This window comes from Pelobates fuscus, chromosome 2 (assembly GCF_036172605.1).
Source record: "Pelobates fuscus isolate aPelFus1 chromosome 2, aPelFus1.pri, whole genome shotgun sequence".
NCBI classification, from domain to species: Eukaryota; Metazoa; Chordata; class Amphibia; order Anura; family Pelobatidae; genus Pelobates; species Pelobates fuscus.
This window is the reverse complement of record NC_086318.1, coordinates 124,744,805-124,768,405: the sequence shown is the minus strand read 5'-3', so window position 1 is coordinate 124,768,405 and position 23,601 is coordinate 124,744,805. Positions and strand designations below refer to the sequence as shown.

The 23,601-nt window shown below is 39.1% G+C and overlaps 1 protein-coding gene across 14 annotated transcripts in view; it reads left to right on the top strand.

The window, feature by feature from the left end:
- TNIK (TRAF2 and NCK interacting kinase) overlaps nt 1-23,601 on the top strand; it is a 269,661-nt gene that overhangs the window by 234,261 nt on the left and 11,799 nt on the right. For 8 of the 14 annotated variants that reach the window (XM_063442663.1, XM_063442662.1, XM_063442664.1 and 5 more), the window contains 4 exons: nt 8,237-8,260; nt 14,083-14,261; nt 17,246-17,360; nt 22,003-22,164. In XM_063442663.1, the coding sequence (XP_063298733.1) occupies nt 8,237-8,260; nt 14,083-14,261; nt 17,246-17,360; nt 22,003-22,164 (480 nt within the window). The remainder of the gene's footprint in view (nt 1-8,236; nt 8,261-14,082; nt 14,262-17,245; nt 17,361-22,002; nt 22,165-23,601) is intronic. The other 6 variants (XM_063442666.1, XM_063442665.1, XM_063442673.1 and 3 more) reach the window with 3 other exon arrangements.

Here is a 23,601-nt window from a genome sequence, read left to right as displayed (position 1 = left end):
TGCATGTACGCATGTTTTTTCCCCATTTTTGCCATCTATATACTGCAAAAAATCAGTTATAGCTATATAATTGCATATGTGTTCTATATAAGTGAACCCCCACATAAATCGCTATGGGCATACCATATGCACGATTTGCACCTTTCACTCAATGCCCTAAAGGCAAAATATATGCAAGTTTTACCTATAATAGTAACATATTGATTTTAAACTAAAAATCTACGGTAAGTATATCTAGAGTCTAGATACCATTATCACCGAATACCATATGGGTACATTATATGTACCCTACATACATTATATGTACCCTACATTATATGTTCGTACATATCGCCCAATTTCTTGTGATCAAACTTATTGCACATTCTAGCCCAGTGGTTCCCAACCTTTTTTGACTTGTGTACCCCTTGGCAGACTATTTCCATGATCTGTACCCCGCCTCCCCCCCATATTAGCAAAATGTTTGTAATTAATATAGTTACTATTATGTATACCTTTTTATCTGCCTAATTTCCCCTTTTTTCTGCCTGTTCTTCCTCTGACAGTGTGTATGGGTGTGGGAAGGTGACATTTTGGGGGGGCAGTGTGTGTGATGAGGTCAGTGGGAGGTGGGGCAACGTATGGGAGGAGGACAGTGTGGGGGTGGCAGTGTGTGAGAGGATGACAGTGTGTGGGAGGATGACACTGTGGGGGTGGCAGTGTGTGGGAGGATGACACTGTGGGGGTGGCAGTGTGTGGGAGGACAACACTGTGGGGGTGGCAGTGTGTGGGAGGATGACACTGTGGGGGTGGCAGTGTGTGGGAGGATGGCACTGTGGGGGTGGCAGTGTGTGGGAGGAGATTGTGGGAGGGCAGGTGACAGAGCATGGGGCAGTGTGTGGGGGAGGATGACAGTGGGGAGGGGTGCCGTGACACTGTGGGAGGATGACCGTGGGGTGGGGGTAGTGACAGTGTGGGAGGGTGGCAGTGGGTAGGGGGACAGTGGCAGTGTTGGAGAATGACAGTCGGGAGGGGGACAGTGACACTGTGGGAGGTTGATTGTGGGGAAGGGGGCAGCGGCAGTGTGGGAGAGAGGCAATGGTAAGGAGACAGTGGGAAGTGGGTAGTGGCAGTGTGGGAGGGAGACAGTGGGGAGGGGGCAATGGCAGTGTGGGAGAGTGAAGGTGGGGAGGGCAATGACTGTGGGGAGGGGGGCAGTGGCAGTAGCAAGGAGGCAGTGGCAGCATAGGAGAGTGACAGTGGGGAGGGGGGCAGTGGTGAGGGAGACAGTGGGGAAGGGGCTGTAGCAGTATGGAATGATGACACTAGGAGGGGACCAGTGACAGTGTGGGAGGGGTACACTGGGGAGGGGACCAGTGACAGTGTGGGAGGGGTACACTGGGGAGGGGGCAGTGGCAGTGTGGGAGGGAGACCATGGGAGGGGGCAGTTTGGAGAGTGGCAGTGGGTCGGAGGCAGTGGCAGTGTGGGAAGGGTGCAGTGTGGTAGGGAGACAGTGTGGAGGAGGCAATGGCAGTGGGGAAGGAAGACAGTGGGGAGGGGGCCAGTGACAGTGCAGAGGGTGCACCAAAAGGAGTTCTTACTTTTCTGGGATCCCATCATGTGTGCACAGCTCTTGTGTCTCGTGTTGTTCTGTGGCACGCCCCTCCCATGCGATGCTGTCAGTCCCAGCCTCTTACTGCTCTGCACTCCAATGAGGCAGCAAGAGGGCGGAGCCACGACAAGCCGAGAGTGACAGAGCATAGAGTTCTTGCATCTTACTGACATGATGGAGAAGCATCACTTCTGTCACTCCTTCCAGCTATAAAGCATGAATTTAACTAATCCAGGGCATAACCGTCTCGGGGTACCCTGGATCGGCCCTGTGGAACTCAGTTACGCCATTACAGAAATGTTTTCGTGTACCCCGGAGGAGCTGATTTGTACCCCTGGGGGTATGCTTACCACATGTTGGGAACCCCTGTTCTAGCCTATCACCTAGTATCGTGTGGGAAAATATTGTACAAATACCACATGCAAGTTCTATTATATCTCTAGTACCGTGCGAGAATGTCACACGCAGATTATTTAATATAACCTCATGCTTTCTGGGCATATGCAGATTCCCATGTATAGCCTAATATATTCTGAGTATACCATATGCAGAATACAACATATAGCCAAATATCTTGCTGATATACCATATGCTTCCAAATATCTTGAGGGCAAATGTTGGCACACCATATATAAGTTCCTGCTCATTGAATATCTTGTGGGCAAGCGATATGTATGTTTGCTCATACTACCTGCTATCTTGTAAGAATACTGCATGCAAATTCTAAATTCCCACACACCACCTAATATCAAGCAATATAAAGCTTTACTTCCCATACAGGCTATAAAATATATATTTTCAGTTATCATCTAACAAATTTAAAGTGTTAAGAGAGACTTACTTAACCTGCAAAGTTATGCATGACCAATATGTACAAACATGACACTAATCCTATGGATATATATTTAGATGCTTGTTGACTATGTAAAGTAAGCAAACACCATTATGCTTGCAGGTTTGATTGTGAATTCTACCCTGGCAGCATAATCTACCTAACTAATGGATTAGCTCTCACACTTACAGCAGAAAATGCAGGACACAAACTCTCTCTTTAGTATAAATAAGACTTCCAGAGCCCACTCCCCATCAGGCAGCCCTCATACCTGTTCTGTATCGCCGTATAGTCCATACTATTTTATGCTTATCTGGGCCTACCACAAGGCAGTTTAGTATCTGTTTTCCTGACTTCTTTTCACACAGAGCGACACTAAATTGTCTCCAGGGGTGTACATTAAGGGACATGGGGTCTATCCTTTGTAATTGTTTAGAATTGTTTGTGCAGGGCACTCTCCAACTACTGTTCCATATATCAATCATGCTTTGTTAGAATTTAGTGTTTGTTTTGTTTACCTATTGTACAGCACTGCAGAATATGATGGCGCCATGTAAATAACTGGAACTTACTCCCAATGTAAGTTCATTAGGCAGATAGTTTATTGAAAGACACACCTTTCAGCTGACGTGGTGCATGTGGATCTCTGAATTGCAGCAGACCAGGTAGCCCTAGGCCAGCCAGCATTAGTTACTATTTCAGATTACACTTGTTACGTTTTACAGTCTAGTATAAGTTTGGAAGTTTCTGTTATTTCTGCAGCCTCTCACAGTTACTGTAGCAGCCTATTCATACAGGAATTGGTTACAGTCAGAGTATGTCAGTGTGTATCTAGCTATGTCTTATATGTCCTTAGTGGGTAAATAACTATCCTGGCAATAATGTATATGTGTACAAGTGAACTGCCACGCCTAGTCAGAGAGCCATGCTAGACAGCACAGAGAGCTGGCTGATATGGAGGTTAACTCATGGGTGTTATTTGCATTAAAACCTGTTCGCGTGTGACCCTTTTAATTAATATTGTGTAATAATGTGTCATGAGGAAGATGTGGTCTGCAATCTGTTGGATTTACTTGAATATTGAGGCTGTCTGTTAAAAAAGTAAACAATACTGGTAAATAAATAAGATTGCCACACCCCAAGGGTAAATAAGTTTATCTCAATGTCATGACTTTAGATTTCATTGATTCTATAGAGGTAGAGGGCTGTACCCTCCAGTGCTAAATTGTTTGGGCTATCTAACATGTCTCTGATTGCATAGCATGTTCCAGCCCTTTTCTGATTGGCACATCTTTGTTCAGGTAGACAGGTTGTTTCTTTGATAAGAATTCTAATTTTCTTCTCACACCTTCAGGAATTGATTACTTTGAAGGGATGCCCTTTGATTGTCCACTTTTGGAAAGTTACATCCTAATTGCACTGATTATTCTACCTTTTTAGCTGACCTCTAAACTCTTTGTTACAGGTTTAGCATGGCAAGTTCCTATTTGTTAAGAATGCCAATGTTTAAATGGATAGGGAACAGTGCTTGCATACTTATTGTATTTCTTCTTTTCCTGATCAACAACCCTTGCAGCATAACATTCTCAGGGTTTTTGTGAGGTTTCTAGAGCTACTTACCAGGGCGGGCTGCCCCACCGGGTTATCGGGAAATTTCCCGGTGGGCTGCGGCACCTGGGGGCTGCGCAGATTTTTCCCTCCTATAGCGAGGGTGCCACTGTTTGGCCGGTCCGGTGAATCACTCTGAGGGGGCTGGCCGCGCCCATGCTGTTGCCGCTGGGCCAGTCCGGTGGCACACTCATTATACTGACAGCAGTGAGCTGTCAGCATAGGAGGACTGAGGGAGGAGGCAGACCTGACTATGATGCTCCCTTGCGGTTCCCACAATTCTCAGCACAGCCACATCATAGAGTAGTGATTACTCTATGATGTGTCCATGCTGGGAATTGTAGGAACCACGAAGGAGCATGATAGAATGACAGAGAACAGCCCATTTCTGCCATTGACAGTCTCCCAGAGCTCCAGGCAAGGTCAGCCTCAGGGAGTAATGAAGGGGGAAAAGAGACATAGGTGAAGGGGGGAGAAAGAGAGGGGGAATAGAGATACACAAGGGGAGGGTAGAGAAAGAGATAGAAAGGGAACAGAGAGACACAGGGGAAGAGGGAAGAAAGAGATAGTTGGAGAATAGAGAAAGACACACAGGGAGAGAAAGAGACCGGGGGAATAGAGACACACAGGGAGAAAGGGAGAGGAGGAATAAAGAGACACAGGAAGGGAGAGAGAGAGACACAGAGGGAGGGAGAAGAAAGACAGATGGGAAGAGAGACACAGAGGGGGAAGAGAGACACAGAGGGAGGGGTAGGAAAGAGACAGAGGGGGAAGAGAGAGACATAGAGGGAGGGGAAGGAAAGAGACAGAGGAGGGAGAGAGAGCGACACAGGAAAAGGGGGGAGAAAGAGACAGAGAGGTAAGAGTGAGACACTGGGAGAAAGAAGGGCGATAGAGAGATGTTGGAGGGGGGAGAAAGAGTCAGAGGGAAAGGGAGATGTGAGGTATAGAGAGACAGGGAAAGGGGGGAGAAAGAGACAGGGGAAGACAGAGAGACACACAGGTGGAGGGGGAGAAAGAAGAGAGACACGGGGAGGGGAAGAGAGACAGGGGGAACAGAGACACGGGGAAGGAGAGGGGAGACATTGACACAGAGGAGCAGTGAGGGGGAGAAAGAAACCTACAGAGAGACTGGGGAGACAAAGAGGAAAAGCTGGAGGTAGAAAGAGAGAGACACATAGAGGGACTGGTGGAGCAGAGACACACAGGCTGGCTTCGGAAGGGACATACAGAGGGCTGGAGAATGGTAAAAAAGAGACCCACAGGGACTGGGATTAAGTAAAAGATACACAAAGGGAGTCACAAGGGGGAGAAAGAAACACATAAAGCGGTAAGAAATTCAAAAGGGGGTTAGGAAAAACACAAGAGAAGATACATTGTTGTGGGTGTGTGTGGGGGTAGGGGGGTTGCATTTTCACCTGTATCTCCTGCTCTCCCTGTACCTCAGCTATTCAGTAAATATATATATAAAATGATGCCTATTATATTTACACATATATTAATGTACAGTTGTATATGCATAATACACAGAGAAATGTCATTAATATGTACCATATGTAATGAGCAGATATTGGCCCAGTCTTGTTGCTAGGTGCATACTCCAGCACAATAACATATTAAAAGTTAAGAGCGCACCCACAGGACTTCAAAATAAACAAGATAACGTCATTTTTTACAGTTGTGCCCTACATACATTCACCATTTCAGTCCCATTACCAAGCTTTCCTTAATATGTCAAGGTAGTTGGACTGAAACATTGATTATATGCAAAGGCACGTCTGCTTAAAATAAATCAGCACTTTTGTTTATTTTGAAGCCTACGTGTGCTCTCTTTCACGTTGGAGTAATAATTGTTGTCTTTTCCAACTCTATATCAGCACACTATGCTGGCGCGATGCATTAATTGGGCTGGTAAATAATATTTTTCCAGCACTGCTTTTAGTTCCCAGTACGGCCCTGCTACTTACTATTTATATGAACATTTGAGTTGTGTTTCCTGTCATTTATGTTGTGTATGGAAGTAGATAACTGGTTTATTTAATTGACTAGCAAAATACAATTATGACACATATGGTACAACTGTTGCTTATTAATTTTGTATGTATGTATGTGTGTGTGTGTGTGTGTGTGTGTCTGTCTTCCCGGATTTGCCAATCTGTGTATTTCTGATATGTGTGTGTTTGAGGGGGCATGGCCACTAGTTTTGTAAGGAATCCCAACTATTTTGACAACAGCACTGCATAAGCACTCACATGCTCAGGAATGTGGGAGGATCAAACTTAGTTGGAATAATTAATCTACATAATTATAAAATTTATTATGCTGCTATCTCAATGGAAAAAGTATAAATGCAAATCCTCCTCACTTAGGGGAACTTACAATGCCGTTGCCTGTTGATTCTGATGATGCAATTTTGTCGGTTTCTCAATGCAAATGTTCAACTCACAGTTAACACCCGTGTACTCAAAACCGGTAATCATATCTAGGTGGATGATTGTAACTATCAAACTTACAGCGCTATAGATATTAAATAGCACTGGATCCGAAAAATAACCACAGACAAAATGCACAAAAATATATAAGGCATCATATGTAAGGCAAAAAACATGGGGTAGATAAACCAGACAAAACTAAGCACTGGACGTTGCTTCTCTCAAGACACTTTGCCAACAGCTATCCTTTATTGTAACGCTTGTTTTAAAAAAAAAAAAAAACAGACCAACCCTATAATCTGTTATTTAAATATTTAATAATTTGTCACAGTGAATGTGATTTCACATAATTTCCTAATTGGGGGAAAAAAAACATTCAAATATTCATATCATGGGTCAAGGATACATGAGTAGTTGGGGTTAATGCACCACAACTCTGCTTTAGCCACTTGAGATCTGGAAATAAAATCAGTGATAAGATAGAATGCTTAAATGAAGTACAAGCCTAGTCTTTATTTCATTTTTTTATTGTCTATGCAATTACTGCATACATTTTCAATTATTTAAAATATTATGAAAAGGGCTTTGAAAGCTGGGAGTATGGCCATGTACATAAAGGGGAAAAATATGAAAAATTCAACCCCCTAATATTACACATTCACCCAACACTGTTGATTACAGAGCATATAATTTGAACTATATAAAAGCTTGAATATTCAGTTTTTCCCCTCAACGGCTTAAGTGTTTCAACAGGGCATAAACATAATATTATCCACTACACACCTACCATCCCATGTTCCATATTTGTTTTTCTATTAAATTACTACATGAATGTACAATAACATATAAAAGATTTTAACTCATTACAAGAAACTCTAGAAGCATGTGGTATGTTTGAGACGTAAAGTGTGACCATAAGACAATGATGAAATGCCTTGCAGCATATAAGGCACACAAGCAACATGACAAAGTATTGACAATGCTTGTAATTATCATCCCCGTGGAACTACACCACGTTACCTTTTAATGGTATAATTAACTGTCATTAAAGGGACACTCCACTGCCCAACTACATAACAAAAAAATTCATTGTTTAATAGATATACCCCAAATGAACACTTGTGTGCGTTTAATTATGCATTTGGTCATTGAATGATCTCTTTTCTGCAGTTTTTGCAAACCCTCCCCTTCTAACACAGCCCAAACTTTCTGGAGCTGTCCTGTCCAATCACAGGCCTCCCAATGCAGCTCAATGAAAAGTCTTTGCAAGGCTTTTACATTTCAGTGTCTGTTGTCTGGTTTGACATTTTACATGTCATGTTCATTTTTTAACTCACAAACAATATGGTTGGTCCAATTTCTTTAAAACACATTGTTCAATAAAATACAAAGATAGCTGTGACAAAGCTCTTTGAGCAATTAGTTTGTCACCCCTTGCTTTATGTGTGATTTATTAAATTGTTTTGCTGTGATATTTATCTATATCATGTATTTTAAGTGTACTTTGCACTAAAATTAGATTTCAACTGCCCTCCACCTGGTATATGATACACGTTGAGAAGTATGTTGTAATATCAATAGCATGTTGTAATAACCACTCTACTTCCTGGAGGGAGCGAATTATACAATAAAATGACAAAGCAGTGCTTAACGTATAGTCTGTGTACTGCCTACTGCAAAATTAATACTTGTGTCTCTAACCTGCTTCCTTCCCTGTGGCTTCCCCCTGACCTGCTCTGCTTTCTCGATGCTGGTTTTCTTCCCTTGCTCAGAGTTATAAGAAAGCTATAGATGAGGTTAGTGACACTATCTCACCAGTTTGTAAGCAGCACTAGCCATTCATTATGCTGGGGGTGGTTGAAACGCGTTGCACTGTACCACATGCCCTTTGCAATGTTTAATAATCTCATCAGCACCTCACGACCAATCATATGCTTCCATTCGCTTGAATAGATGTGATGTTATTCAAACCATGACCTCGCTACTTGTGACGTAGAAAACTTGATCACCAGTTTCTGTTATTTATTCAATAAAAACCTGGTCCTAAGGCCATCAGAGAGAGTGATGTAGGTGTGAATTAAATGGTATATGTATTGTTTGCTACGTGGGCCGTCTACTTCCTGCTGGAGATTGAACTATGCATCCATAGTGCAAGGAAACTTCTGAGAACCCATTACACAGCAATGAAGTGAGATTATGGTACTTGTTTTACTGTTCTTTGCAACAATGTAAAAAATATTTTTAAATGCACTATTTTTTGCTCTAGAATGATCTACTTCAAGCATGTCAAACTCAAAGGCTAACACGGTTTAAGTTTATGTGGGCCGCAAAAAAACAAAAACTTCAGTTTTCAAAGAATCGTAGGTTATTTAGAAAAGTACAGTAGAGTATAAAAATGTTTCCTAACTGACATCCTCACGCTCGTAGGGCTTCAATTAAAACAATAGAGCAAATTTATTTTAAGGAGACGTGCATTTGCATATAATCAATGTTTCAGTCCAACTAACTTGACATATTAAGAAAAGTTTGGTAATGGAACTGAAATGGTAAATGTATGCTGTTGCACAACTAAAAAAACAAATTACGTTATCTTGTTGATTTTGAAGTCCTATGAGTATGTTCTTCACTTTGGCTGAGATCATCAAACTTGATAATCTCAGACAATCCAATGCTTTCCCATAGGAAAGCATTGGCAGGCTATTGTGCATGTGTGGCAAAAAGCTACGCGGCCAAACATCATCTCCATGGGGAGTGTTCAGCGCCTCCATGCAGACCCAATCTAACACACTGCCCCTCTTCCCATTCTTATACACTGCCCACAAATCCAATACATTGCATCCCCTCCCTCTACTCTAATACACTGCCCCCTCCACCCAATCTAATACACTTTCCCTTAATCTAAGCCATTGCCCCTCCTCCCTCCACTCTAATTGAATACACTCCCCCTCCACCCAGAACTCTGATTTAATACACTGCCCTCCCTACCCCAATTTAATACACTGCCCACCCCTAAATTTAACACACTGCCACCCCCTCCTACCACTCTAATACACTTCCCCACTTCTTCCCCCTCTTCCCGTACCTTTAGATGAGCCACCCGTCCTCCAGTTCCAGCCCTGCTCTTCTCTGCTCAAGCAAGCCAGACACTCCTCTGGCACTGCAAGCAGAAGGGAAGGGGGAGTGGCTGGCCTACGGGAGTACGCGATCGGCAGTCGAAGGGAAGACAAGAATCAGACAGGAAACATGGCCCCAGGGAATATATCCATTGTGGTCCGCAAGTTTGACATGCTTGATCTACTTGCTAGGTGTACAGCAACAACACCTTCCTTGCAATGATATAAAGAATGACTGTAAAGAAAGCCAGGCTTGTTTTTTTGTTTATTTTGTTTATTTTCTTAGCAACAATCAGTAGAGTCAATTCTTACATTTTGTAAAAAAAAAAATATATATATTGCATCATTGTTTAATTTAGATGGTTATGTTCAAAGAAAGCAAGCTGCATAAACATAGCATAGAACTTGGATTTGTTACTCTAAAAAGACCGGACACATTCCCCTCTTATAAAGCAGCCACCATGAAATTTGTATTATACAAAGTCTAGTCATGTATGCAAAGTCGGGTCACCTGCATGTAGTTCAGTACATACAGAAGCACCAGTACTGCATTGTGTGTGAGGGTTATTAACGGAGAATATGCATGTTTGTGTCCGTTACATGTGATGGGATCTTTGCATGTTTGGACATTTGTGGAAATACATGGTTTGTATGCAGTTGATCCATGTAGAGAAAAAAAACATGTAATTTTTTCCACCTCGCTTCCATTGAGGCTGCTCACTCTCACGCTGCCCATAGTCTGTTGTTTATTTCTACAAAGTAATACAGTTACATAGAGAATAGACATCTTTGTTACGCTTTGAAAGTCTATCTACTTGCACATTGGGGAAAAGGGTAAACAAGAAATTTGGGAGAATAAAAAAAAAATCCCACTTGGTACTTCTCCACAGGCTGTTATATCGCAGGCTTTACCCGCGGATGATGTCAAGATCATGCCGCGGAGAGTGAAATCAAAAAACAAAACGGTAAGAAGATTATCTTTCTTGCCTTTTTAGCAAGAATAACTTTTTTTTTTTTTTATATGCATTGAAATTCACAGTGGATTTTCATTTACATGTCTAAGAAAAAAAAATGGTGCTCTCCGCAGAAGGTAGAACAATACGTTACCATCATTCTTTCTGCCATATTCCATTCAGATTTTTTGAAATTTTACTATATATTTTTTTTTTTAGGCTTCACTATTGTCCATTCTTTCGTAAATGCAGCTGTGTTTTTACTTTTACTAAGAATCACTTAGCCCATAAAAAGACTTGTTCAAGCCAGCAAATTCCTATCAAATATTTATTGGCGTGTTGTTACATCACAAAAGATCGGCATATAAAGTCTTAACATAATATAAACACATAGATTGATTTACATTTTTAAAAAAATGGTTTTAACTGGGGTAGTTAAAAAAAACAAAACATAAAATGCCAGTTTTACAAATATTACTGCTCATTGTCTATGGCATAAAAATAAGATGCATTAAACATTAATGATCATGATTAACATAAGCAATTCACTTGCATAGTGTTTAGGCTTGGGCAAGGAATGTCTGGTATTGCCTTTGACCAAAGTGCACCACAGTGAAGAAAAATCCTTTCATAAACCTTAACCTAACGTAAGTTGAAGAGTGAGTAATGCCTTTGCATTTCTACCATAAATTCTTGTTACTTAAAAGAACCTGGCAGCGTCCCATGGTAATGTCAAAGCCACACTGTGACCACTTACACAGGAAGAGAATCTGGATTGGTCTATAGAGCAACACAAGGCCATGCAAGACTACATTCTTTGGCTGAGAGCATCAGCTGAGTGCATTGGCCATAGTTTATTCTACAGAGACATCCTTATTAAAAAGGTTTGACATGTTACTGCGGGATGACACCAGTTAGCTCCTGGTACCACATCCACTATATAGGGCTGTAGTGGTTTTGGCTCTTGGAGTGTTCCTTTAGCGTAGTTACATTTTGACATTTTAATTGGTATGATGGACAAATTGAGATTTTGTCATCTCTGACAGAACACTCTACAGAAATTGGGAAACATTCCACTTTATCATTCTCTGTATGGAGTTTTCTGTTAGGAATGGCAAGACCTCGATTTTACAGGAAGTCCTAACATAAATTAAATAGTTTTCCCCCTCTAAACTAAAACAGCAACAAATATAAGAAAAGGTGAGCACATTCAGCCTTTCATGACCATTTATATTTAAAAAATAAATATTAGACCTGATTACTGATTACAGAAGGAATCATAGTCGAATAATAATTGACTCCATAGTGATGAAAAATATATACGGTTAATAGTTTTTGTTTTTTTCCTGGCAACCCTGTGAGCGGAGGTGAATGATTTGAAAAAAACAGTCTTGTGTTTGACAGATGTGGTCTTGTAAGAGAAAGGGGTTAATCATTACATGCAGCCTAAATAAAAACCTATACATTTTGCCTGCAGAATCACTCGCAGGTGTTAAGCTGAAAAGAAACAAGTCTTTAAATGGAATAGCCCTATCTGTGATATTATAAACAATGCTACATACACAGAGTGACATTAAAAACTACTTATTTCAGTATATTGATTTTGTTTCTTTTTATAGTTGCCTTTAAAATCAGTTATACAACACATGTCATTAAACATTTTTAAATCTATGCACTGGTTTAGTAATAGCATTTGTTTCAAGTTTAAAAAGATGCACGTAAAATTAATTGGATAGTATTTATCTATATCTATATATTATATATTATACTATATCCTCCTTTTAAGTATATACACAAATCCTCTACATTAACTGTTGTATTGGAAAAAAACATATAAATGCAGCAAAATACTTATAAAAATAAGTGACGAAAGTAGAATACGAAAGAGGCTGAAGCAGATGGCAGATTGATGGTCAAAGGAGCTAACAATTAGGTAAAATTAACAGATTCTCTCTCCATGGCCCATTGGTGGGTCTTTCTTGACATATAGTAAATACTGAAACAATATAGCATTTCAGTTAATAAATTTTGGATCAACAGCAAAAACATATGTGAAGAAGGCTGAACTTGATGGACGCAAGTCTTTTTTCAGCAATGTAACTATATAATATCGTTTTTGTAGTAGTTTATCAGACATTTTGTTTGCAGAACAATTACTTGTTCGTATCATAGCACCCAGGATGTTTTATGATCCCAGCACAGATCGGAGCCCATTGTGCTGATGATTGACAGTTATAGCCGTCTTTGAGGTTGCAGAGAAACATAATAGACAAATCGTTCTCAAGGTGCTCAACATATGCAAACGTAGTTATGCTAGACATGGGTTCTGTGTGCTGAAAGATCTCTGGGTGATAAACCCATTATCAATGACTGAAGTGTAAGATAATGCTAGAATGGCTTCTGTAAAAGAGATCTATGGATGTCGTTGAGTGTTGTAATATTGAATAAGTCTCTTTCTCCCTAAATCCTTTGTCTTTGACCGAATGCATTGATGTCTACATCGGTCATTTATAGGGGGAGATGGTAAGATTAATGACTGTACTGCTTCTTACACCATTTGCATGCTTATTTCTATAGAACCTGCGAAAACCATTTGTTGCAGAGATTTTGTGCTTACCCACCGACTCACCGACATTGGCTATTAGCATGTCTGAACAATGCATACGTATATCTTAACGCAGTGCCTGTTGTGTTCCAGTATTGAACCAATACTGTCTTGTTTCTTTTATCAAGTCATAAAAGTGTCATAGTAAAATGGAAATAAAGCAAAGTTACAGTTTTTGCAATATTGAAGTCCACTATTAACAAATATATGTATATATACATACCCGCACACTCATCCAGTGTTAGTCAAACGTCAGGTACTACCCAAATACCTGTAAGGCACCTAATTTAATCAATTCCACATGACAGAGGGCTATGGTACCTAACATTAAACATATTACAGCTATCTATGTGCTTCCTGACTTTTGACAAAACCTATATGTGTGTATATGTATATAAATGTATGTTGATTTTTGAAGAAGATGGGATATATAGTTAGTTTTCGCCATTGAAACACCAGTGAACATATTTTTGATCGATTCCAAATCAATGGTTTCCAATTTACTATGATAGAAAATATTATACTTCACAGACACGTCATCCAACTCTATATATGCACCAGGATACTAGTGGTTGGAGATCTGTTCTAATGAGATATGTTTCACATTCTGATGTTATATTGTATATTAAGCATTGTCTGTTTGATCAATACGTGTGTGACATCGTTGCGCTTTTTGTCATTTCTGGTGTACTTACAGGGATGTCTAACTATGTCCTTGAGGGCCGGTGCATGTTCTGGTTGTATGACTTTTCTTATTCTCAAGGAAAGGTTACACCTGTTGTATGTGCGGCATTAAACAAAATATTTTGTATGGTGTTCACAGTGCCCTGTTTGAGAGGCCCTCAAGAATACAAGTTGGCAACAACATTTGTGTTCGTAAATCAAAATCCTTAAAATGATCTGCTTCTCTCAGGTTTAGTGATATATTACATCATTCTTTTCTGCAGGATTTGACTGCATTGGCCAAAGAGCTGAGAGAACTGCGTATAGAAGAGACAAATCGACCAATCAAAAAAGTGACAGATTATTCATCATCCAGTGAGGAGTCAGAGACCAGTGAAGATGAAGATGGGGAAGCTGAGAACCAGGATGGAACTGTGTCTGTTAGTGACATTCCACGACTCATGTAAGGGATATCAGCTGTGTTACTTTAATTATTAAATAGTGCAGCTATGAAGCATGTATTAGACCAAGATGGAAAGTTACAGGAATTGCTGAATTGGCCGCATTAGAAATACAGAATTTTGTGCAGCTAAATGGAAAATAAATCTTTATTGCTTAACCCCAGTTAATGGCAAAATGTTTTCTTTTGTAGAACAATAAGAGACACGAGTGAGCCATACTGTTGTGATAGTAGGAGATTTCATTGTACCCCCCACGCCCCTTTACATTTGCACTGTAACCAAACAACATATTTTCTTAAGTGGCCATGGTGAAGCCATCGTGCTTCTCTGTGCCCACCACAAAATAATTGAACACGTTATTTAATAACTTAACTTTACAGGGCTCCTATTTTATTATAAAAACATTCAAATTTAGGGAGAATCCCTGAAATGGGTCTTGGCTAAGCCTGATTATCAGCAGTTTTGCTCAGGACTATTCATGCTGTTTTGCCCATTGTATTTATGGTGAAGTAACATTTGGAATTCCTATGGGTTTACCATTTATGCATTCACCCTTATTGTTTGACTCTTTAATTGTGGTGCCCCATATTAAAATGTACATAGTATACTGTTATCTGCCTAGATCACTAGACCTTTTTCCATGCAGTTGGTAAGTTAATATAGGTGAATCTTCCGGACGCTAATAAATGGCAACTGGAAATGTTGCCAAAATATACCTTGTTAATTTGACTCGTGTAGAAAATAATTCATATAGAAAATAGTGTTTTCCCTCCAAAACAGTCTCCGTATGAAACGTAATAAAATGGGGGAGTGTGAAATAAAACGTAATAATTAAATAGTATTCTTATCAGATAGTATAAATGAATACTTCTCAATCATATAGCAACGTTTTTTTTAAATATAATTCTGTGGAAAATTAACTAAATTGTGATTAAAGTGTCAATTTGCAACTCACATAAATTGAGCCCCAATAACTTGGCTCTGAGGTGTACATCAGATGGTGACTTTTGTTTTCCACCATAACCTTGTGACAAGTAGCTTTTCAAAGGGGTATCCTCAAGATAAAGTGTACAAGAACATCCAATAGTACAGATGGTATTGAACTAGGAAATCATATGTAAATTTTTAAAAGGCACACTGAAACTCGCTATACTGTGTATACTGTATAGCACTGTGCTGTTCAGGGACAGCACTCCCTGTTCATCTAGACAGGATCACAGCAGCGAACTCGAGGCAGCCAAGTGAATAAAAACCATAAGAAAATCTATTTACTTACATTGAAAAGCTCTCTGGGTGACACAACAAGAAATAAAAAAGACAAATTGTCCTAAAGCTTCATGCTGCCGTCCCATACGCGTTTCGCTGCTTTGCCGCTGCTTTCTCAGTTGGTTTCGCTCCACCACTTTATTTTGTTTCGTTTTTTGATTGTTGTTGTACAACCTATATTTTGTGTAAATTAAGAGGATTATACATGGGTCTTTGTAGTGTTGTAGTGTAATGTTGTTTTTGCACTAATTTTCACTCATTTACAGTCTCTGTATCATTTGCTAGTTTAACTTGTGATTATGTTATCTTATCAGAAGATTTCAAATATCTGTATTTTATAGTTTTGGTGATTGCCTTTACATACAAGTACTTAAAATGCTGGATTATGTTTTCTTTAATACCTGTGCTGTACTTTTCTAATTAAGTTTATAAAAAAAAGTAATAAAACAAAGTTAGGAAGACCGTAGTAGAGGGGATTACATAAACAATATCTTAAACTTAGAGGTTAAGATGATGAACAAGAGGGGGGAAAAAATCTAGGTAAATATACATGGAGTTGAAAAAATGTGCGTAGACACAATGGCTGGAATTCAGCACAAAAGAATGAGATTATACTAAAAATGAGAAAAGATAACTAAATATCTTTTGCAGGGAGATGCAAAATTGCATGGCAGTGGATTATGGTTTAGAAGGAAGGGAATGAGATAAGAGGTGCGTGGAAAAATAAAGCCGGTGTAGAGGTGGATATGAAACGGATGCACAAAGCTCCGCGGGGGACTAATGGAGAAGTATAGCCAATCTGAGAAACATTTTCATGATGTAATGGAAAAAGAAGTGTAGTCAGAGAAGGAGAGAAGAGCATAAAGCAGATCTAATAGGATGAAAAAGAGGGATGGGGCTTAATTCAAGATGAGGTTATGTACAAGCTTTATTTAGGTTAAGTATAGGGAAACATTACAATCTATTTTTTAATCTTGATTGATATGTTAATGGTTGCCATTGAGTTGCTAGCAATGTTGAAATATCCCACTGTTGTGATATTTTTTTATAACGCTTTTACAAAAATACTTTGTGACAAAATGGCTCTGTAGCTTCGATTAAACACTTAGTTTAAGTAATCACAATTCTTCCAAAGAAAAGTTATCAACACTCTAAGGAAACCATTGGACACTTAGCGAAATTAACACCAAAAGAGAACTTTAAACATCACAATTAACTAGTACCCCCAAATATTTATAAGCATTTTTTTTGCATGAGAAGAACACCAGCAACACACTTCCTTGATTATATGTCATGTGCAAGTAATGTGAACTAACTTTTACTAAATATTCCTTGTAATTCATTAAAACCAAATAAAGCACAAATAAGCAACGTAACTACAATATAACATGGGAATAAGACTGGGGGTTTTAGAGGAGGAAGAGGGCAAGTAACACACAAGCAGTGTAAAACTGCAAACTATAGAAATTGAGCACTCTCATTTTTTTCTTTCTTTATCATTTTTCAGTGATTAACATTTCTGGATGAGTTTATCTACTTTTGATTTTAACTCGAGACATGTGCATGTGCTAGTGCGATGCAGTATAGGAGAGTTATTTAATTATTTTCAATATTGCTTTTTATTCCCAATCCAAACTTGACACAAATATTTTAATAAATATACAGACAAATCAATATTGGATACATAATTGAACTGTAATCTGTACATCTTCGTTTGCAGTCCAACAGTGCCAGGAAACAATGAGCCATATAACGCGGGAACACAAGGCCTTGAATCCTCCCAGTCAGAAACCTTCCGGAGTGCCTCAAGGGAAGGCACATTAATGGTAAGAGAGGTAAGTTGTTTGAATGCTAGTATATTAAAGCTAATGAGAGATTCTAGCTTTAGAAAAGTTAGCTATGATTTATTCATTTTTAGTAGTCTTTCACATTGTATTGGTGGCTGTCCTGGCACAGTTAGGTAATTTAGTATAGCCTTCTTATTGTCAAAATCTACTTCTCTGTTAATGCCCAATCACTCATGAGTCCATCCAGAGAAGAGTCCAGATATCGTCGGGATATGAAGTTTCCCTTGATTTAACCCCTTCAGGACGGAGTCAATAGTACACGTTCTGATCAAAACAAAAAGGAAACAAAAACTGGAATTTGCGCTATATGTCTGTTCAACCGTAATTCACCTCATTCATATTAAGTGCACCCACACTTATTGTATATCATTTTGTTCAGGAGAAACTGGGTTTTAATTTCTCATGAACTATTCATATTTGAAACATAATTTATTATGAATAAAATACAAAAAACTGTGAAAAATTAAGATTTAAAAAAAAAATTGTAGACATTTTAGCTGTAAATGTCATAATACTGTTAGCTTTAACTGCAAAAAAAACACATATTTGGATTCAGCAAAGTCTCACAAGTACAACAGTACTCCCCCCCCCCCCCCCCCATTAACAGTTTTAATGGTGTTTTGGAAAGTTATAGGGTCAAATATAGCACATTCCATTTTTCAGTTTTTTCAAATTGAAATTTGCCAGATTCGTAATGTTACCATTGAGACCGTGTGGTAGTCCAGGAATGAGAATTACCCCCATGATAGCATACCATTTGCAAAAGTAGACAACCCAAGGTATTGCAAGTGGGGTATGTCCAGTCTTTTTTAGTAGCCACTTAGTCACAAACACTGGCCAAAGTTAGCGTTTATATTTGTTTTTGTGTGAAAAAAGCATATATGTATATAAACACATTTATTTAATTTTAACATGTCTAATATATTTTTTTTTAATACTTTCCACCAGCAGGGGGACTGTCTGACATTTCAGACATTCCCCCAGCTGGCAGATCCACAGCCAGCTATAGGGGGCCATGTGATCGCTCTTTGAGAGCGATCACATGGCCCCGGGGGGCCTGATTTGCCGGGGGAGGGCTGCATGGGCTGTCAGGCAGTCCTCCCAAAGAGGATCGCGGCGGAAGTGAGTACCGCCGAGCTCCTGGGGGCTTAAGCCATTACGGCGTTCTATGCCGCCGCAACGGCTTTAAAGCCCATTTAAATGGGGACGGCATAGAACGCCATAACGGCGTTAAGGGGTTAATATTATTGGATAAGCTTTTTAAATAATTTAATATATTTGGATAAACTGTTAAAATTATTTTTTTCAAAATATGTATTTAAAAAAATGTCATATATATATATAAATATATGTGTATATATTTTTTTATATATGACCTTTTTGATATCTTACTAAATTAATATGTAAAGATTTAAAATAAGATTTTTTTACAAGTTTATCCAAAAATAAACAATATATATATATATTTTTCATATATATGACTTTTTATTTTTTATAATTTTCTGAATTAATACTTAGAAAAAATCATTTTAAACTTGTATCCAAAAATATTAAATCAAGGCCTTAGTTTCACAACACTTATGTGCTAGGACAACTGCAAGTGTAGAGAGAAAAAACCCAAAGCATATAAAGATGTACAAATCACAATTGCCGAGATGCTCCTACTCCCATCGATCAATTAACAAAACTCTCAGGCAGAAAAAATGAACCAACAAAAATATTTTTATGATTTAATTTCTGAAAAGAAAGTGTATGCAACCGCTATTTCTGTATCAATCCACCGTGCGAACTTTAAATTTGTTGTTGTAAGGAACCCCCATATGTCTTGTAAATGTCGTCATACTGGACTTTTGGTTTTTTTTAAAAAATAAATTCCCTTTGACTTTTCATTGAAAATTCATGCAACGTTTTACAAAAGATTCTCAATTTAAAACATTAAATTAAAAAAAAAAAAAAAAAAGGATGAGGTCGCTAATTTATCCAACATGAAAGTGTCTCATATTGCAGCCAACATTCTTCTGGCTGTAATAATATTTGTACAGTAAGGAGAGACTGTAGCAATCCTGACATTATCAATCTGCGTGATATATATTTCATATAGTATGTGCCAGACTTATTCCTCGTGTTGCTGTCATTACTTGTTCTTCCAGTTGGTTGAGCAGACAAAATGATTCCCATTTATTTGCAGTGGTAGCTCAATAAAGATTGTGCAGTATATTACAGTTCCTAGTTTATCCTCATTTACCCTGCCTATTCATCTACATGAATGGATGATTGATAGATACTGCAGATAAAAAGCTTAAATCTATGTTGGTATATTGCACGTCCCTAGAGCACCACGCGCAGACGGCGATACTGACACTTATCATGGTCGTGAAAATAAACTAGCATTCTGGGAAGACTTGATTTTAATAAACACACGCGTGGCATTGTTGCATGTTATAGATACCGACAGCATGTCAACTAACTACCCCTGGGGCAAAGTAGTTGCCCCTAATGATCTATGCTCTCAACAAATACTGTGTTGCATTCAATAAATAGTAATTGTGATTACAAGCATTGATTTGGCTTTGATCACTGTGGAATAATCAGGTTTGGTAGAAGAAGTAAGTGGCACCAGTACATTGATTTTAAGTTGTGATTGTCTCCTGCTCACAGTTCTATTTCCTGTCTAACGCGCGTCTTTTGAGAGTTTTCATAAACGCAGGGCAGATCCCTAGGATTTCTCAGCTGACAGGCAAAATAATGAACTACATGGTAAATGATTTATTATGACATCAGTGTTTCGTATTCAGATTTTCATTAAATAAATGTCAATCCTAGTCACACATGCAGTATTGGATTCAAGCAGTACTGACATCAAAGTTCATTTCCTACGTGCAAAAAAACATAATTTCAAATTGGCAAGCTTTGCGTTCCTATACTTAATCTTATTATGTGTGACAGATGAGTCCAGAAAGAGGTATCTGCTTTGCAGGCTAGTTAGCACACCCTAGCTTGCGTGACTATGAAGGTGAGACAATTATGATTAAATATTATTTTATATGATTAATGTGTGCGCTGGATTTTTAAAATTACACAATTGGATATTAATTAATTGCTATTGATGTGTTATATGGGCACATGGGAGTAACTAGCAGCCATCTTTGATACTGAATTTAAAAAGTGATTGACACAATCATATTTTCGACATGTGTCATGAGTGTGTAATGTTAACCTCTACCACTTCAGCTGGAAGGCTATTCCATGCATCCACTACCCTCTCAGTAAAGTATGGAGCCCCAACTGTAGTCCTGAAAACCCTGAGTCTAATTCTGGCATCATTTTAATGTTAGTGCGGAGCCCTTATCAAAGGGGGAGAAATAGCACCTCTAACTAGATCATTTGTAACAGTGCCATTTCAATGCACCGTTCTGTGAGCAAAGGGATCACTCCAGATCCCATAAATAATTTCAGCTTACTATGTGTGTCCTTTTTTTTTTTTCTTTTTTTTTCATTTTAAAAAATTTGTAGAAATTGACACTTTCATAAATTAACCATTAAACTGCCTGGCTGTAAATCAGAGAACTGGTCCTGTCACTTCCTGGTAGTTTTAGCTCGGTGGATCTCAACCAGTTTGCTGCTTTTTTGCAAAGACTTATCACTGAGCTGCAATGAATAGTCTGTGATTCGACCGCTACAGAGCATCTAGGCGAGGTTTGAAAGGGGAGAGACACCTACTTCGTTTGACATTGAACCCTACTGTAGCACATCTTTCTTGACAACATTACAATTGCACGTAAAGTGCAGTCACAAACATGTAAATAAACTATGTGCTCAAACTAACGTAATCCAGCTGTAATGCCCATTCACGTGTCCAAGCACCTTCCTTCTTAAAATACACAAATTGCTCTCTATGAGAGATTAGTGAGCATGTGTCAAACATGTCAAATGTCAGTCAGTGCTGGAGAATGATCAGATTCCTGAAGAAAAGATTGACTGATTGACTTTTAGTGGTGAGTATTTATTTTCCCACAAGTGCATTTGCGAATAGGGTTCATGTTTAATTGTCTTGTGTGTTTTTGTGATTAAATCTGTAATATTGTAGTGAAAGTGAGAAACATCTCTATGTATTTTTCCAACAAAACCATGGCTAAAAATTGACTCACATGCATTAAACCAGGGTCATGAATTAGGATAGGAGGCCACTTACAGCAACCTCTCTGCTAGGGGGTGGCTAATCTATTATGACACTATAAGTCTAGATTTTCTGTTCTTTATAAATGTCATAAGTGCTGCAGACCTCTCATTAATTGTGTGGTGATTGCACCTATTCATGGGGAGAATGAAGAAGGGGTTGATCTCCCTCCTGGTCCCTTTGGAATCCCTTAAGGTTTGGAGCAATCAGGAAAGAATTAGGGTTTCTTTGGAGATGTTGGGGGCACCTGAGATGTAAATCCCACATGCAGGACAATGTCTAGATATTGATTTTTGTCTTAGCTCAACTCATTTTGGAGAGCAGTTATTTCATACTTTTGTTATCTTTGCAAGTCTATACTCCTAATTTCTGTCTCTTTCTATTTAACATGCATGAGGATGCCGACTGATTACAACAGAGTCCTTGTATGCATCTTGGTTTGTGTCTCCACAGACATCTGGAGATAAGCGCTCAGGCCATGCAGAAAGTAATGGTTTTGCCAGCCATATTAACCTCCCTGACCTAGTCCAGCAAAGTCACTCCCCGGTGGGTACACCAACTGAGGCATTGGGGAGAGTTTCAGCGCATGCACAGGAAATGGAAACAGGGACTGAAGTAGGTGGTGGGACTGCTACATTAACATTACCCTCACTAGATAAGATAACATTGGTGTTTCTTGGCTTGCTGTCGAATTGCATGCTCCCTTCTAATCTGTATTGTGAATTCACTGAATGTGGAAACAATGAAAAACTTGAGCATTATGCATGTAACACTCTTTATTGGCTATGGGGAGATGTTTCTGAAGTCATCCATTCTTGATGGTCTTCTTGTTCTTTATGATATTTGTGATGTGACGTGTGAAATAATTTCTTGCATGAATTTTGTTTGATTTTGTTTAAATATTTACATACACCAAATTTCCCTTTACCCAAAATGCATCCTGCTTTGTATCCCTTTGGAAAATGCACTGTGCTTAGTGGAACACAATAACTATCAGTCTAGTATTTGACAAATACTGGCTCCCGCTCTTATTGGAGATTAACTCCCATCATCCCTCCTGGTACATTGCCATTGTTTGAATATGTTTATAATACATCTAGTTTTGTTATACACTTTTATTTAAGTTTTCTTGTTTTAAGGATTTCAAAGCTTACATTTAAAGGAGAATGTGTAGGCGGGTGATAGGACACAATCTGATGGAGATTTCATGATATGTGTTAATTTTTTCTTTTGTACGATTTGGGATATTGAGCTAGACTTTAAAGTCAAAGAATATGCTGAAGGCTCATTCATTTAGAATTCACACTAAATACAGTTTAAAAGCTTTCTATACCGAAAACTCCATAAAAGCCAAGCTTTGTTTGGATAGGTGCTATTAAGACAAACAAAATGTCCAGATGCTACTACAGTACAGGCAGAGCTGGTGCTAGACTATTTTGAACCCTCGGCAAGACTTGCACCCCACCCAAAATAAAAATATTTGTGTGTGTTTCTTTCTCCCCCTAGCCCCTTTGTATGTATTTTTCCCAGCCAACCCTTTTGTGTGTATTTTTTTTCCTTCCCAAGCCCTTTTGTGTTCTTCCTTCACCCAGGTCCTTTGTATGTCTTTTTCTACCCCAGCTTGTATGTGTGTCTTACTCCCCTTTCATTTTCCCTTTACACAGGCCCTTTTGTGTGTGTTTCTCTTTTCCCCATTGTGCGCATGTTTACCTCCCCTGTGTAGCGTGGCCAAGCAGAGCGCGGGTAGAGAATCTTCTGTATCCTCTGCCCAGTCTGACAGGAAGCTGTTCATTGCTCCCAGCAAGCACTTCCTGTTAGACTGGGAATGAGATACAGAAGATCAGGAAGTGGCCACGCTATATGAAGTAAGGGAGAGCGTTGTGCTGTGCACTCTCTTCCTGCTAGTCACCCGGTGTCTCAACTTTGTGCCCACCAGTTCGGTGTGGCCTTGTCGGCTGCCTAATTTGCCTAACGCTAGTGCTGGCCTTGCTTACAGGTTTTGAAGAAGCCTCCTACTGCTATAGATTTTATGGAGAATATAAAGCAGCTGTG